The sequence below is a fragment of the Aythya ferina genome (genome assembly GCF_964211825.1).
Source record: "Aythya ferina genome assembly, chromosome: 10".
Classification (NCBI taxonomy): domain Eukaryota; kingdom Metazoa; phylum Chordata; class Aves; order Anseriformes; family Anatidae; genus Aythya; species Aythya ferina.
The window spans coordinates 1,592,389-1,607,492 of NC_140306.1; the positions used below are offsets into that span (position 1 = coordinate 1,592,389).

At 47.5% G+C, this 15,104-nt stretch overlaps 1 protein-coding gene across 1 annotated transcript; it reads right to left on the reverse strand.

The window, feature by feature from the left end:
• Window positions 1-975: 975 nt before the first annotated feature.
• On the reverse strand, window positions 976-13,555 carry ARL8B (ARF like GTPase 8B). Its single transcript, XM_084530444.1, has 7 exons — window positions 13,324-13,555; window positions 6,517-6,597; window positions 5,802-5,875; window positions 5,287-5,380; window positions 4,660-4,727; window positions 4,354-4,424; window positions 976-2,940 (listed from the first exon to the last, which is right to left on the reverse strand). The coding sequence occupies exons 1-7, from the start codon at window positions 13,444-13,446 to the stop codon at window positions 2,891-2,893; spliced, it is 561 nt and encodes a 186-aa protein (XP_084386570.1). The 5' UTR covers window positions 13,447-13,555; the 3' UTR covers window positions 976-2,890.
• Between the last annotated feature and the right edge of the window lie 1,549 nt (window positions 13,556-15,104).

Genomic DNA, 15,104 nt, shown 5'->3' on the forward strand with positions numbered 1-15,104 from the left:
AGTAGCAACTGACCATTTAAATACCACCTCAAGCAATCAGCTGTTGGCCAAGTTTACACTGCAGCTTATTTGAGCGACCTGCCAGGGTGACAGATCACACACACAGCAGTAACAGCATTTTGAGGCTGTCACAAGGCAGTTTTGCTTTGAATATTAGCTCCAGGTAGCTAAGTTTGCATGCAGGATACTCCTGTCAACTGAAGAAATAGGCATAGGATGTTTCACTCAACAGTTCTTACTCCTTCCCCCAAGCCTAGTTACATGTGAAGGATGCTAACCGACCAATACTCAGGTCTAAGAACTAACCTGCTACAGCTCAGGGATTTGAAGGCTTACATGGAGGCAGACTGCATAGAAGACATCTAACTTGTTACCGTTACTTGGAAGATGTTGACATATGGTCCTACAGGTCAGTCAGTCACCTAAGAAATAAATAAATCAGTGTTTGGGAGCCACAGTCAGCGTAGTTTCAGATTGAAAAAATAATCACAAGAAAGGATTTTGTTTAAGACCTCAGTCAATGAAAGCCTCACCCTTCCAGTGAGACAAAAAGCTCCATGCTTTAATTGGCAGCGAATCATCAGACACTGCTAGATCTGATATCTGTGCTAGAAAAGCAAGGACTTTACTCTAGGCGTGAAGACAAGAAACAAGCTTTTAGATGCATGCATTTTTCTCCCCAGAAATGGAACTCCAGAAGGCTGACCTGCTCAGCTGACTAGTAAGTGCCTTTCTTAGGCGTACAAAGCACTGAGGACTGCCGAGGCTGACTCTAGCTAAACCTGCTCTTTCTGCTGAGAAAGCCCCATGGCTTTAGTTTTAGGAGCACTTTGCTTTAATAGTCTAACCACAGAACATAAAGCAGCTCAGGTATTTATACTCAGCCTTCTTCGCCCATTTTAACTTTATCAGAGAGGAGACAGACAGCCCCCAGTGCAGCGCCATGAGTTAAGCCACTCAACTCAAGTCAGTCAGTTAAGTGTCAATACAACCCTCAAAACAGAAGTTTATTGAATAAAGCTGAAGAGCAGTAAACCAACATATGCATCCACCTAAATAAAAAATCCACATATTTACAAAGTTCAGTAATTGTATAAGTTGTTCACATGCAGAGAATAATGCACAGGTTAACAATTGGTAGTGTTTGGATGCCATTAATGCTGAAAGCAGTGAAGTATATAAACACCAAACACATCAAGTTTAGCTATAGGCCAGTTAACTAAACAGTGACCTGGTCCCCCACGAAGATCCACACATTCTAGTTTAGTTTCCATATTTTAGGCACAAGCAAGTTTGCTAAATAAAAGGACCTGTAGCAGTTCACGGTGAACTAGGGACTACAGTAGCAAGTTAATGCACCCTCTCCTCTACAGCACCAGAGTATGAATTAATTGAAATCATGCTTCAGAGAACTGAAAGGGGACAAAAAGTTAAATGCAAGTTCAGACTGAATGCAGGCAGCATGTAGTGTCTGTGCAACAGTGCGACAGTTGGTACAGAACAGTAAGGCCATGGCAGTCCAAATTAAAACTGGTTTGTCACAACTGATATGGACTAAACAGTGTTTTCAACCGAGGACCCCAGAGTAATGCAGACTCCACAGTTAGGTAAGGAAGAATCACACACAGTGTGAGGCAACACAAGCAGGTGTACCATGTATTTGTATACACTAGCAAGCTACACTGACATTACTGTATGAACAAACCAGTCTTAACAAGTCTGTCCCTTTAAATATATTGAAGTCATTGAGAAAGTAAAGCTACAAAAACATTACAATCTTTAGTTTATACATACTTCCCTATACTGTAGAAGCTAGTCAAGAAATAGGATCGATTCGTTGGCTCTCTTGTGCTTTGACACAGTTGAACATTTCATCTTGCAACTTACAGACTTTGCACATGGTTACATCAAGAAAGCAGGCAGGTCTAGAGTTGTCACAATAGCCGAGATGTTTCATAGCACCAGGTGAAACTGTGCCCAGCTATTTCATGAGCAGGAGAGACACTAGACAATTACACAGATATTGTGCTAAAGGCCAACGACTGACTCCCTACAAAAACATCAGTAATTTAAGTGTCATGCAGCCGCTCAGAATGTATATTCTGGTTTCAGATAGAGATCACTAGTATCTGGAGACAGAAAAATGTGTTTGGACAAAGTCTGATGTTCCTAGCAATTTGTTTTCATGCTGGAATACTCCAATTTTTGAAAGCTTAAACAGAACAGTCCATTCCTATCCCCCAGACAAATGTTAAACAGAAGCAACAAAATGAATTTAAACAGTCGGCTCCCCTAATTCATCAGAAGAGTTTGGTTTTGTTTGTTTTTTTAAGTGACAGGGTAAGATCTCAGCTGTAGATTAGTGATGCTGATCTGTGTCTTGTGCTCCCCTCTGCAAACAGTTTCCATTTCTCTGCTAACATACACACATCACATGCATTTGTGAGATTAGTATCCCACAACTCACGCTTAAATGTTTTCTAACTACTGTATGTGGCATCTTACAGAATTTCAATGCTGTCAGGCGTCAGCATCTTCAAGCCACTAAACACTAGAAATAAAACACTTGCTGAAAATCATATAAAAACCTGGCCCTGAAAAACCAGAACAGTGTACCATCATAGTTAACATGGTAGAGATCTTTTTTTTTTAAAAAGCCCCCCCCAACCCTCCCACCATAGATGGTTGTAAAATAAATATTTGTGCTGACTTTATGACAACTCTAGTTGTTTTGTGACATAATAGGAATACAAGTCTTCAGCAGTGCACATGAGAAATGAACTGTGAAAAGGCAGATTCTCATTACAGGATTTTTGGGTAATATCTCGTTATGGAGGGAAGTGGACAATTGAGATTATGGCCAACTGGTACTGGAGATTCCAGGAAGACTTCAGCTTCTTCTAGATTTTGAATGCTGAATAAGCCACTGAAGCGTGATATCTGAGGAGAGAGAAGAGAAGTTCCGTATTCAAGTGTTGATTTGTATTTGCATAACCAGCACCACTTTGGTATGCCCACGTCCTCAAATACGTAAGAGTAGACAGCCCTTCTCTACAGGCTGGTCCGAGGCGGATTAACAGAACCATTTTTTGAAGGCTTGCTGTCTGTGCTGTCTGGTATAACCGCCCAGAGTCCTGTGGGCAACATTTGAAGGAACTGCCTCAGACATCCAGGCTCCTCAGTCAACCACACTTCTAAGAGACTTCCGTTAATCTGATACCTTGGTCTCACTCACACACTCACTTGCAGATCAACATCACTACGTTTATGCCAGCCTGAGAGCCTGTGCTGCCTATCCTCACCTGAGGGAAGCAATCTTAGTTGGCATCAAGCTTCTCCGTGCTTGAAAGAGGTTCTCTAAAGCAACTGAAATGTGCAAATACCACATCAGTGTAATGCTTGCAGCAACAGCTTCCCTACAGCATCAGTGATGCTCATCTCTGCTGTAAGCCTTGTGTGGGAAATATGACAGAAGGGAGCATCCCCTTCTCCTATCCCCTTGTTTGCATCTCTAACTGAAGGCAAAGTGACAGGGGGTTCTTGAATAAGAAACTGTAAGAGCTCCACAGGCTGTTCATTTTTCCTGGTCAGAAGTCAAGTTCTTGATACGAAGCAATTCTGGTATCCTGTGCAGCTTGTTCCTGTGACCACTAGACTGAAGATTTCCTCATCAGTAAATTCACATTAGGCAGCCAGTGAACCAGCATTAATCTCCTGGCAGGCACATGAAGGCATCAGGAGAAGGATGGCAGGTGTGAGATTATTCAGTGTAACAAGTACATGACACTAGTATTCGTAATTACATAGTACCATGGTTTCTGCCTTTAAATTCCAGAAATTTTACAGCAATTGACATCAGCACCAGAAAAATCTATTATTTGGCTGCCTGGAGTAGTGACTGGCACAGGCCACTACGTGAACATCTTAGATAAACCAGAGAGGGAAGATGATTATTTCATGAGAATGACTGATGAGGAAAAACTTGCTGCAAGGACTTGCTAGCATCTACAGCCTCAAAGTGAAGCCGAGTTAAGAGCACTGGACAGAAGGATAAAATTTAGGGCAAGCTAATCGTGAGACTAGTCAGGTATTTCCTGCAAACTAATTACAGGCAGCAGGTGTCATAGTAGGCTATGATATGCTTTGCTAACTACAGCCCCTTCACAAACTAACACCAGTCAGGCTTCCTCTCTGCCATCAGGAGTCATACCACATTTAACCAGTGCAGTTAAGTGTTGCTGTTGGATTTGTTACCAGTTTCCTGAAGCAAGAAGGCTTATGTTTAAGAAGTCACAATCCCCCGATCCATTCTGATGGTCTTTATAATGCATAACATTTTAGGTTAATAGTTACCTATATTATCTTTCTCTTTGCATGAAATTGAGTAGCAGCAGATTTCTCTGTCCTGAATAGCAGCAAGGTTCCTACAAAAGAGACAAAATTTAAACACACACTCCCCTTATAACGAGTACTCTTACACTGAGAATCTAAACTGCTCCCACTTCATCTTCTCAGTGTAACTTGTTTCTGTACGATGTTTCAGTTACCACCTGTTGCTGCATTTTCTACTTACAACACAAGTTTTTCATCTAACATCCCTATGTACATCAATGTCTTTATCAAGTTAACACAGCTTTTCTTAGGAAGAGTTAGACTTACATCTTTTCAATTAGTTGTTTCTCATCCAAAGCGTTAGGAAGGTCTCTCTTGTTTCCAAGTACTAGAACCTGAAATCCAAATCAGAAGAAAACAGTTGCACCTCTTTTTTAAAAAAGTTTCAGGAGAGTCTGACAAGCAGTCAACACTAGACTTAAATCCAAGGGATGAAGACATTTAATAGTAAACCAGGTCAAGAGGGAAGATGTACCTAGTCACAGGGAAAGGGGGGGGGTCCAAATAAACTCTTGTGAACTGGTGTGTTCTCACACTTGCTTTTTGTGCATGTGTGAACAATTCCAATGAACTTTCAGCTGAAGTTTCCCAAACTTATGTGGTATTTCTGTACGATCTGATTAACAGGCACTACAGCAACTAGAAGAGCACAAACCCATATGGTAGAATATGGTTCTCTAAATTACCGCTCTACTTTTTTTTTTTTGTGGGTACTGAGCAAATATTATCACTGCAGGAACGATCAAGGTCAACAATTGTATCTAAGGCACTAGGGAGAGGTATTGCTTACAGTGCTTACACTGGACTTAAAGAGGTCAAGACACTCTTCAGATGCACTAAACTATGAGTATTTCTAAAGAAAGTTCAATACTGATGTAAGACAATAATACTTACAGGGATTCCTTGTAACTGTGGCTTATCTAGAAGATTGTGCAGCTCATTCCGAGAGGCTTCTATTTTTTCACGATCTGCAGCATCTACCATGTAGCTTTAAGAAGAATTTAAGGTTAGTTCAGCAGGACTCAACTACTTCAGAAACAGCAGTCTTTGCTTTAAACTGTCAGGTCTGAGCACATTCAAAGCTTTAAACAAAGCTAGGTCTTCCGAGCAAGGAATTCGGTTCTTTTCAAAGAAATTCCCCACAATCAGAGTAGTGGGAAAATTCTTTCCATTAAGACTACTCTGCCATCCAAGTCAAACTGGAAGCAGTTAGTACTCAGGATTAGACACTGATGAGAAAATAACACATCCTGAGCCCTGAACTTGAGGGTACGGAAGTTACTTAATACGGTTGCAGTACAGTTTCAGAATTAATACGAGCACACCGAGTCCATTATGTGCTACTACACTAGATACAGAAGAGAAGCAAGTCTGCAGATAAATGTAAGCCCAGGGAAAATGACACTTACACAATAGCATTAACTCCCCTGCAGTATCGTTCCCACATGCTTCGGAATCGTGGTTGCCCTCCTATATCCCAGATCTTAAGTGGAAGGAAAAAAGACAATTTAGCCATACACTATTTAAGCATGTCATACATACAAGACAAGCAGTCAAAACAGTTTTCTTCTTTCCCTATACCAGCTGCAGGACCTTTCGCTTATTAGAACAGAAATAATCTCTGCAAGCAGTGAAAATACAGCTGCTCAAATCTCACAGGCCCAATAGTATAAGATATAAACTAGAACATCTTCTATCAAATGCATGAAAACCTGTGTATTAAGTTTTCACAGATGCATACTGTAGAATACATGAAAACACAATGCACCAACTTCACACTCTGGTTATGACTTAAGCTTTGAGCAATACTGAAGAGCAGAAGAAGAACAGGACAAGAGGGCCCTCGAAATGTGAAAATTAACTCACATTAAAGCCAGACATCATTATTAAAGCATTGCTTTAACTAGTCCATGAATCTGGAAATCAAACACTGCTTCTCATTTAAGGAACTCCATGAATAAACCTAAGTCTATTCTTATGCTATTTTACAGATTTAGCTGAGCCTCTTCAGTTTGCTATACTTGTCCCAACGGTGGGAACAAAATAAAGTGCACAATTTTTAAACTAGAACCTGAAGACAATTTTGTATGGGTTTATAAAGGAAGACGGTCAATGTTAACATACCTTTATTGTAACATTACCCTTCGTAACTTTTCTCATGTTGAAGCCCACAGTAGGAATCATATCTTCACTGAATTGACCTGACTGGAGAAAAAAAAAAAAAAAAAAAGTTAAGTCTAGCACTTCTCATACAACTAGTTTATGTGGTAAAATACCACAAGCTTTTCTAGCCTTCCAGTTGAAGGCCTTATAGCCAGGAAGTCACAGGTATTACACTGATGTGTGTTGCAGCTTGCACGGGCAGTCACAGCGTTTCTTAAAAGCACTTAAATAATCTTTCAAGCCTTGAGGGAGTCAGAGGCACAAAGTTACTGGTAGAGCACTGCTTTACGTAGCTGAACAGACGGACAGCCAGGACAAGTATAGGATGAAAGCCATTCACCTGCTTCTGCTGGAGCCACGTTCTGTGCTTTGGGATCTGCTAGGCTCCTGGCAGCTCAAAACACCCAGCTGCTCCTCTGATGCAAGCTCCTCTGTGGGCAACATTTGCAGTAATAAATCACTCTCGTGGAGTAAGCCTTCAACCCACAGGTATGGTTAGCACCTGAGGAGTCTTAAAAGGCTGGCAAGTGGAAGGACCTGCCAGGGCTGCCTCCTGTGTGGCTAGTGCCCAACTCGTTCAGCAGTGCAAGAGTGACCAAAGCAAGTGGAGAGCATTTCCTCCTGCTTCTACCAGTTCAGCATCACTTTCAGCTCTGATATAGCTGCTGCAGAACAGCGATGCATTAGGGAGGCTCTCTAACGGTAGAAGTTTTACTATCACTTACACTTTTATCTCTAACAGTCTGAAAGCCAAGTTCACAGCTATCTCTGGTAGCTGGCCCAGCAGTCACAACACGTGTTATCAATGGCAGTACAGGTTTCTCCCATGCAGCCTTGGCTATCTGGCAGAAGGTGAATCTCAGCCACAGCGGGCGTTATGCATCTCACTACATCCACTGCATTTAACAGAACCAGTCACAGCAGATTTGGAAAAAAAAGGTCAACTCAGATGCATTCGGTTGTTTAATTAGTGCTCAATATCACAGCAGGAGGAAGGCTGCTTCTCTCCCCCCAAGCTGCACAGAGAAGCCAGCCTGAATGAAAACCCCTTTTAGAACAGCTGAAGCAGACATCACATCACCCTACAAGTTAGGGCCCAGCTGCTCACGAGCTGGAAGCATTGGCTTAGTCTGACTGGACATGCTTTGACATGTTTTTGGACACGCTACATGTTTTTTGGAGCCCGCAACCAGAAGTTTGTAACATCAGTGCTCTGTCATTCAGCTCTTGACCTAAAAACCCCACAGGTCTGTTCCCCTTCCCAGCAGAACTGCCAGCCTCCCCTAGCAAACCAAATCCAGAAGCCTCACACAATACACAATGTAACACTAAAATACATTGAAAACATATGGATGACAAGCTCATTTCTGCTTATTTGGCCCAACTGAAACTCTTCAGCTGAAAAGCTAAGTGGCACTTTGTTCTGATTGACCTCCAAAACAAACCTATCCAGAGCTTGAACACGAAGGCAGCAGCCCCCTGAACAGGCGGTGATTTGTCTCATTTAAGCTCTGCTTCCCAGATGTACAGTTAGTTATACAGAGAGTCTTAGAAGGAAATTGGAAATAACTAAGTCCTTGAATCTAAGGAATGTAACTGAAAACAGTGATGACCTAAAAATGAACAACTTAAGCCTCTTTAAGCAGATGTTTTGCATTTCCATTTGAAAGAAGTTTAAACTGCCTAGACTACACAGAAGAACACGCAGCGGTCTCCCACAGCGCCGCTTCAGGAACTGCTCAAACCTTTCTGCCAAGTTCAGCGAGGTGGGTGCACAACCTCAGCACCTCCTGCGTAGCTTCCCGTTACGGCCTCGAAAGCCTAGTGCCCAACTTGGCCATTTCAGCCCGTTTGATTGTGTGTGATCCAACAGCAGAAGGGTAAGCATTGCTTCCACGTTTGATGCAGTTCAGCTCAAAGCATGCACTGCCAGTCTTGCCTTTGAAGGGTCAGCTTGCCACGGTTGCTCAAGAACCACTGCATTCCTCCCTCTGCAGTCACACCCTACACCCACATCTTCCAACCAAGCACCTCCTGAACACTCCCTGAACTTCCACTCCTGTGCTACTTCACAGCACCCCACATGCTGTTAGCTGTTCCTACTCCCAGCTCCTTCCAGACCCTTCAACAGAGAGCTGCTCCCATCAATAGCTTATGCTCTCCCACTGCACCTTCAGAACACAGATTCCTTCAGATAAGAGGAACTCCTCATCTGTACACAGTTCTGTTTGAGTTGGGCTTCTCCCCGCCTCCCCCCATACAAACACAAAGCAGATTACTCAGCCCTATCACTCGTTTTCACAATATGATGGTTTCTCCTCCTAAAATAGGCCTCAGCTTCCAAACAAGTCCGATAAGCACAGAAATATTTTCAATCCCCAGTCTGGAAGTACTGGCTGTTGTCACACATTGCTCAAACACTCAAGGACAGCAGAGTAGCTGCCTGCAAACCTAGTCCCAGCATCTGGCAGACGCTGTACTTCATCCATGCCTCCCGGATCAGCCCCGTGCACTGCAAGTGGCTGTGAACTCGGCCCGTAGCTCCGAGGCCACACAGACCATACAGCACGAACAGAAGCTGTTCACTGAAGGTCACAGAACAGACTCAGTTTGCTCTCATCCATAAGTGGAAGATAAGAGGGAGACTAAACGGACTGAATTCCGGAGACCGCAGAAAGAACCTGCACGGTTAGTCTTCAAGCCGCTGGGTTTGTAAGATGCTCCCTTTACAAAATTCCATGCTCCTGGAAAACCCAAGCACATGATGTATCAGACGTTTAGTGTCATCCAGTTCCTACTGTCAGGCACATCGGCAGGCAGTTCCACAGCATTTGTATGAAGGTATTTGAGTATTAGAATTGCCCCTGCAGCAGTGACTGAGATGAGCTACAAGTGCCCTCTGGTATCTATTCCTCACGTATCTGGCCTCTATATTCCCTTCACACTCAGTATGTTATGGATAATGGGCAAGCAACAACCCTTTTGAAAGCCTCACAGCCACCTACAGTCACCCCACTATTAACTGGGCCCTGGTGCACAAAACCATGAGGCTTAAGTGCCAGCAGCACAGGGAAGCTCAGTGTGGAACTGCCCGGTGAAGACCACCTCGACCCAACAGTTCTCGTACTCCGGGTCAGGCAGTAAGTCACAGCCAGTGCTAGACCTGAAGAACAGTAAGAGGCTCATCCACCTGGGCCTTGGTGACCAGCTACAAGATCACCACCCCGCTGCCTGCACAAGGGGATTCTTCACAGCAACACAGAGTGGTGGTGCAGACCCTGGTTTGCATCCCAAAGCTAACGTGATTCATTACTGTTGTACAGATTTCTTCATATCAGCTTTGTTACTGCACAAAGACTCCAGCCAGGACACTCCTAGTCCACCTGAAGTCCCGCTGTTTGCCCCTACATTTCTGCCTACACTATGAAAAAAGCTGCATCTTACAAGTTATTTTCAAAAAGCAGGCATTTTAGCATGATGTAAAGCTACCCTTACACCATGCCACTTCTGCAGCATCGATGGCCTCGACCACAGGCATGCATCACACACGGGCAGGTCAGCTCCCTGCTCCCTGCAGTCACCTCCCTCTTGAAGTACTCCAGTGTTCCAGTACTTGCGACCACACTCAGAAGCTCACAAGCTACAGGAGAACTCAAGACCATGACAACAGACAAACGTTTCTATTTGAGACCACTTGGGGTACAGCAAGCAGGACCTCAAAGACAGGACTAAGAGCAGGTGAGTCACTTCGTGTTGCCTTATTACCTAATGAAGTGAGGCAATCCGTTTCAATAGGCTGCTGCAATTAACAAACACTTTGCTGAGAGGTGTATCCCACTTCCCACTGACAGATATATCCCTCTGCTCACAAAAGTACTCCAAAGCCTCAGCATAAACTATTTACAGCCCACCCGGGTGCTTCAGAAGGCACTAAGCCAGCACTGGGGCTGGTCAGAACAATCCTTTTCCATACTCCTCCAGGATAACTCTAAGACAAAGTTACATGTAACAGTCACGGGGACTGAAGGAAGCCACAGCTGCTGCTGCCCAGCGGAACCGTTCACTCCGAGGAGCTTCGTTTGATGTTGTCTCTTTCCAGGCACCAAAGCCTCACTCAGAGGCTTGTCAGACACGCCACAGCTAGAGAAAACACTCACTGATTCAGGCCTCGACAGAAATCCTGAAAAGAGATCTTATGTGCCCAATCAGCACAAACAGAACAGGTTAAGCTCAGCTCTTACACCCGACAACCCCACGCGGGCAGCCTGCCTTGCCTCCCCGCCCACCTGGCAGCTCCCCTCTCCTGCCCGCTGCAGCCCAGCCCCTGGAGCTGCAGCGATCAGGATGCATGAATCCTTGATAGCTGCACACGAGGTTTGGGGACAGGCAGCAGTGCCCCTCCACGGAGCTCCTTCCTGCCGGCAGCGGCACCCTGCTGCCTGGGAGCCGCCCGTTTCTTCGAGTCATGTTGCAGCTGCGCCACGTGACGGAGCTGGGTTGCTTGTCCTCCCTCCCGCTGTGACTTGCAGCTCCGACAGCAGGTCTGATGAAAGCCCGCGGTCCGGCGAGCGGCAGAAGATGCTGCAGACTCCAGAAAGGAATGGGCACCTCCAGCCCTCGGCTAAGGAGCTCGCCGTGCCCGGCGCGGTGCTGGGATGACACGCAGTTTCTCTGAAAGGAGCCACAGGCCATCTACTTTATGGAAATTAGGAGCAGGAGGAAATGATATCCTCCCTTGTGAGCAAGTTTACTCACGCACACGGAAAACTTATGCTAAATATCTAATTAGAGGCCGTGACTAATATGGAGCCAACAGCAAAGCAGAAGCTGCAGAAGCTGCATCCAGCTGTAAGCAGATCTCTCTGCTGAGGTTGCTAAGCCCCCAAACTAAGTTTGGTCTGGTTACAGACTGAGTCCCTGCTCAGACCAGAAAGATAAATACAGCCCAAACCAGCTCACTGCCCACAAACACTGCTCCAGAACTGGACTGTCTGCTTCTAGTGGCATTTCCACCTCACCAGTCATGCAGGAGTTGTATCAAGCCTCCAACGTAATGGGCTCGAGTCTTCCCTCTAGTTACAAGTGCCTGGTTTAAGTGGGGCCCCATAGCAGACACAGGACTACACCAGAGATTCACGTTCAACTCTCTGCTGTCAGGACGCTGCTGACAGCCCTCTGCTAGGCAGAACGCAACCTTAAGCTACACCCTGGCATGTAACCCAGCTCTTAAAGCTATCTACAGGCCTCGCATCTTGCTGTGTCATTCCTTTCATTTCAGTTTTATGGAATCCCAGTGCCTGACAGCTACTTCCACCCAAAGCATTAACAGGCCTGCAGAGAGCAGTTATTTTTTTCCAGCACTAATTTCCCCGCGCACGCTCTGAACCAAAGGCAACACCTGAGAAGAGGTTGGCTCTGCACGCCACGGACCGCATTGTGCTGACAACGAAAGCTCACGCTATTTTTCTTAAGCCAATAACAAAAACCTAAGCAAGTTTCCCTCACTCTGTTTTTTCTTAAAGAGGCACTAGATTTCCTAATTATAAGCCTCAGAAATGTGCCTTACTGCTTCCAAACTCGAAGCAGTAAACGATCCTGTGTCTTATGCATAATGACTTACTTATTTCACTCAGTTTTGCAAGCCCATTTGAATGACACTTACTCAGATAAATTTCTGGGTGTGATCTTAATGAGCAGGCGAAACCTTGCAAGATTCAACCCCCACCAAAGCGAGCTGGATGCAGTTGCCAGCTTTACTCGCAGTGCTTTAACCACCTGGGACAATCTAGATGGACTAAAATGCTGTGTGACCACTGCAGCTCTTCCCTGGTACTCCACGTTACCTGCAGCAGTTTCTCCTAACTCCTTAAAGGAGCTGTGCTTCGAAGCACAGAAGAGCAGTACTTCAACACGTGCCATCGCCACCTGGGACATCATAAGGGGAGAAACCTGCAGAGTAATGCCAGAACCCAAACTCAATGCAGGCACACACGTACCAGTGCCAGCTCAGGGCCCACACATGGAGGTGCTCATGAGTTCCACTCGCAGAAATCCAGGAGCAGAGGGAGCTGCAGCCACTGGCATGTGTGGGTAAAGGCTTCTGGAGTCCTCAGGCGAGTCCAGCAACTTTTCCTTAACACAACCAGGCCGAGGAAATGTGACCTTTTAATTAGGGGAGACCCACTTCACGTGGGTATCGTGAAGACCACTAAGAACTAGCGTTCAACTGCACGAGAGCTCTGTTAGGTTTTGACACTCTCCCTGGCCCAAGAACCACGTGTCACTGCAGAAGAACGAGTCTTTTTCCCTATCCAGTTTCCCAACCGTGGCACTTCAACAAACACATCCACAAAAACACCCAGAACTTTGCGACGACGCCTCACGGCAGAGGCTGGAGGTCTGCTTGGGCCTGAAGTCGTAGCCACCACCTCCCTGATTGTAGGGGCGCTGTGCAGGGCCGGTGCCGGGCCCTGCGGAGCACCAAACCTGCCCACATCGCCCCCCCCCCCCCCCGAGCAGCCTCCCCTTCACGGCTCGGCGATGGCAGCGCTCCGTGCGGGAGGCCTCCCACACCCAGCTGCGGGCGGGGAGCGGGCCCGGGCTCCGCAGCCCTGCAGGAGGGGCCGGGAGGAGGCGAAATCGGGAGAGAGGCGGCGAGGGGAGCCCCGAAACCGCGGCCGGGCCGGGCCGGGCCCCCTCAGAGCCCCCCTCAGGGCCCCCCTCAGGGCTCCCCTCAGGGCTCCCCTCAGCCCCCCGCGGGCCGCTCACCGCGATGACGTTGACGAAGGTGGTCTTGCCCGAGTACTGCAGCCCCACCAGGGTGAGCTCCATCTCCTCCTTCCAGAAGAGCGAGCGGAACCAGTCCAGCAGCCGGGACAGCAGCGCCAGCATGGCTGCGGCCGGGCCGGGCCCTCGCTGACGGGACCGGGACGGGGCCGGGGCCGGGGCCGGGGTCGGGGTCGGGGCCGGCGCTCCCGCGGCTCTCGGGCACCCGCGCTGCCGGGCTCGCCCCCGCGCCGCGCTCACGTGACGCCGCCGCCGCAGCGCCCCCTGCCGGCCGCACGGCCGCACTGCGCCCCGGGAGGACTCCGGCGGGCGGAGGGAGGGGGGGGGGGAGGCTGGGCGCCGCCGCCATCTTGGGGTGGGCGCTGGGGAAGGCGGGGAGGTGGGGCTGTGGGGTCCGACGGGAGTTTTGCGAATAAATGCGAAGGGATTGTGCTTGTAGTAAATCTAGAAACTGGCTCAGCGGCATTGCTGGCTGTTCTCACACCTGGTCTCCAGTTTCTGCCCTGTGTAGAGTTTTCAGGGATCTCGCCGTGGGTGCTGTGTCTCCGCCAGTCACCTACCCGAAGCTGGTTGTTTGCCTCCCCATCTAACCTAACCCTGGCTCTGTACACAAAACTCCGTAACAGGTGGAGGGAGATCAGAAATCCCCAACTCTTCAGGAGAAAAAGAACACAAACCAGCACACACACCTGCCTTTTTATTATTATTATTACTATTATTTAAGCAGAGGTGGCAGGAGCAGTGCAGAGTGACGCACTGGACACCTTCACCTACATAGCAAACACCCCTCTATAAACAACCCGTCCGTCCTTGGGGAGGCCCTGCTGAGGAGCTCAGTGTATATAACCCATACCATCCACCAACCTGCCCCAACACCAGCTCCACAGAGTTCCCCTGCGGCACCTGCTGAGCGAGGCCGAGGCAGGAGGGATGTGAGCTGAGCATGTGGAGGCAGAGCTGAAAAACGAACACAGGAGAGTCCCTGAGGTGCCCAGGGGAAGAGAACCTTGTCCCTTCACCTGAAGCGCACTCTTTTTACCTCAGGATTTCTTACAATGCTGCAGAAAAATTATCGCTCAAATCCCCTCCATTAAGAGATATTAATGGACTGTATAATCACAGAATATCCTGAGTTGGAAGGGACCCATGAGAAACATTAAGTCCAACTCCTGGCTTTACACAGGACCACCCAAAAATCAGGCCGTGTGTCTGAGAGCGCTCTCCAACAGCTTCTTGAACTCCAGCAGGCTCAGTGCCATGACCACTTCCCTGGGGAGCCCATTCCGGTGCCTGACCACGCTCTCAAATTGGTTTTGAACAGGATCTGTTGGTCACAGGATCACAGAGTCCCAGACTGGATAAAGCTGGAGACACCTCTGGGTGAGGCTGTGCCCACCACAACCCCTGGTCCTGGCACCAGACACTGCTGAGCACAGCCGCGCTCTGTCCTCCCCACACCTTCCTTTGGGTGCTTACAGACACGAGGGAGCCTCCACCACCTTGGTGGCCCTTCCAGTATGCCCAGTTCTCTCTTGTACTGGGGGGCCCAGAACCAGACACTGTCTCCCCTGCCTTGCCCCATCAGTCCCCAGACACCAGGGGGGCTGCTCCCTTCCCCAGCCCCACCACCGCTAGTACATTGCGCATCTGAGGACCTGTCAGCCCATAGTATTCTCAGACTACCTCCCAAATTCCCTTTCTGCCTGTGATTTACACAGGTATATGCTGAAGATTTTGCAGGAACTGGAAGGTGTAGCACTCAG

What these genes read in the sequence shown, in the direction of transcription:
- ARL8B (XM_084530444.1), bottom strand. Translation starts at nt 13,446, where the DNA reads ATGCTGGCGCTGCTGTCCCGGCTGCTGGACTGGTTCCGCTCGCTCTTC. An exon ending in AGGGTAATGTTACAATAAAG is followed by an intron (nt 5,876 to 6,516) that starts GTATGTTAACAT and finishes CTTCCACTTAAG; the next exon opens with ATCTGGGATATAGGAGGGCA. An exon ending in AAACAACTAATTGAAAAGAT is followed by an intron (nt 4,425 to 4,659) that starts GTAAGTCTAACT and finishes TCTCTTTTGTAG; the next exon opens with GAACCTTGCTGCTATTCAGG.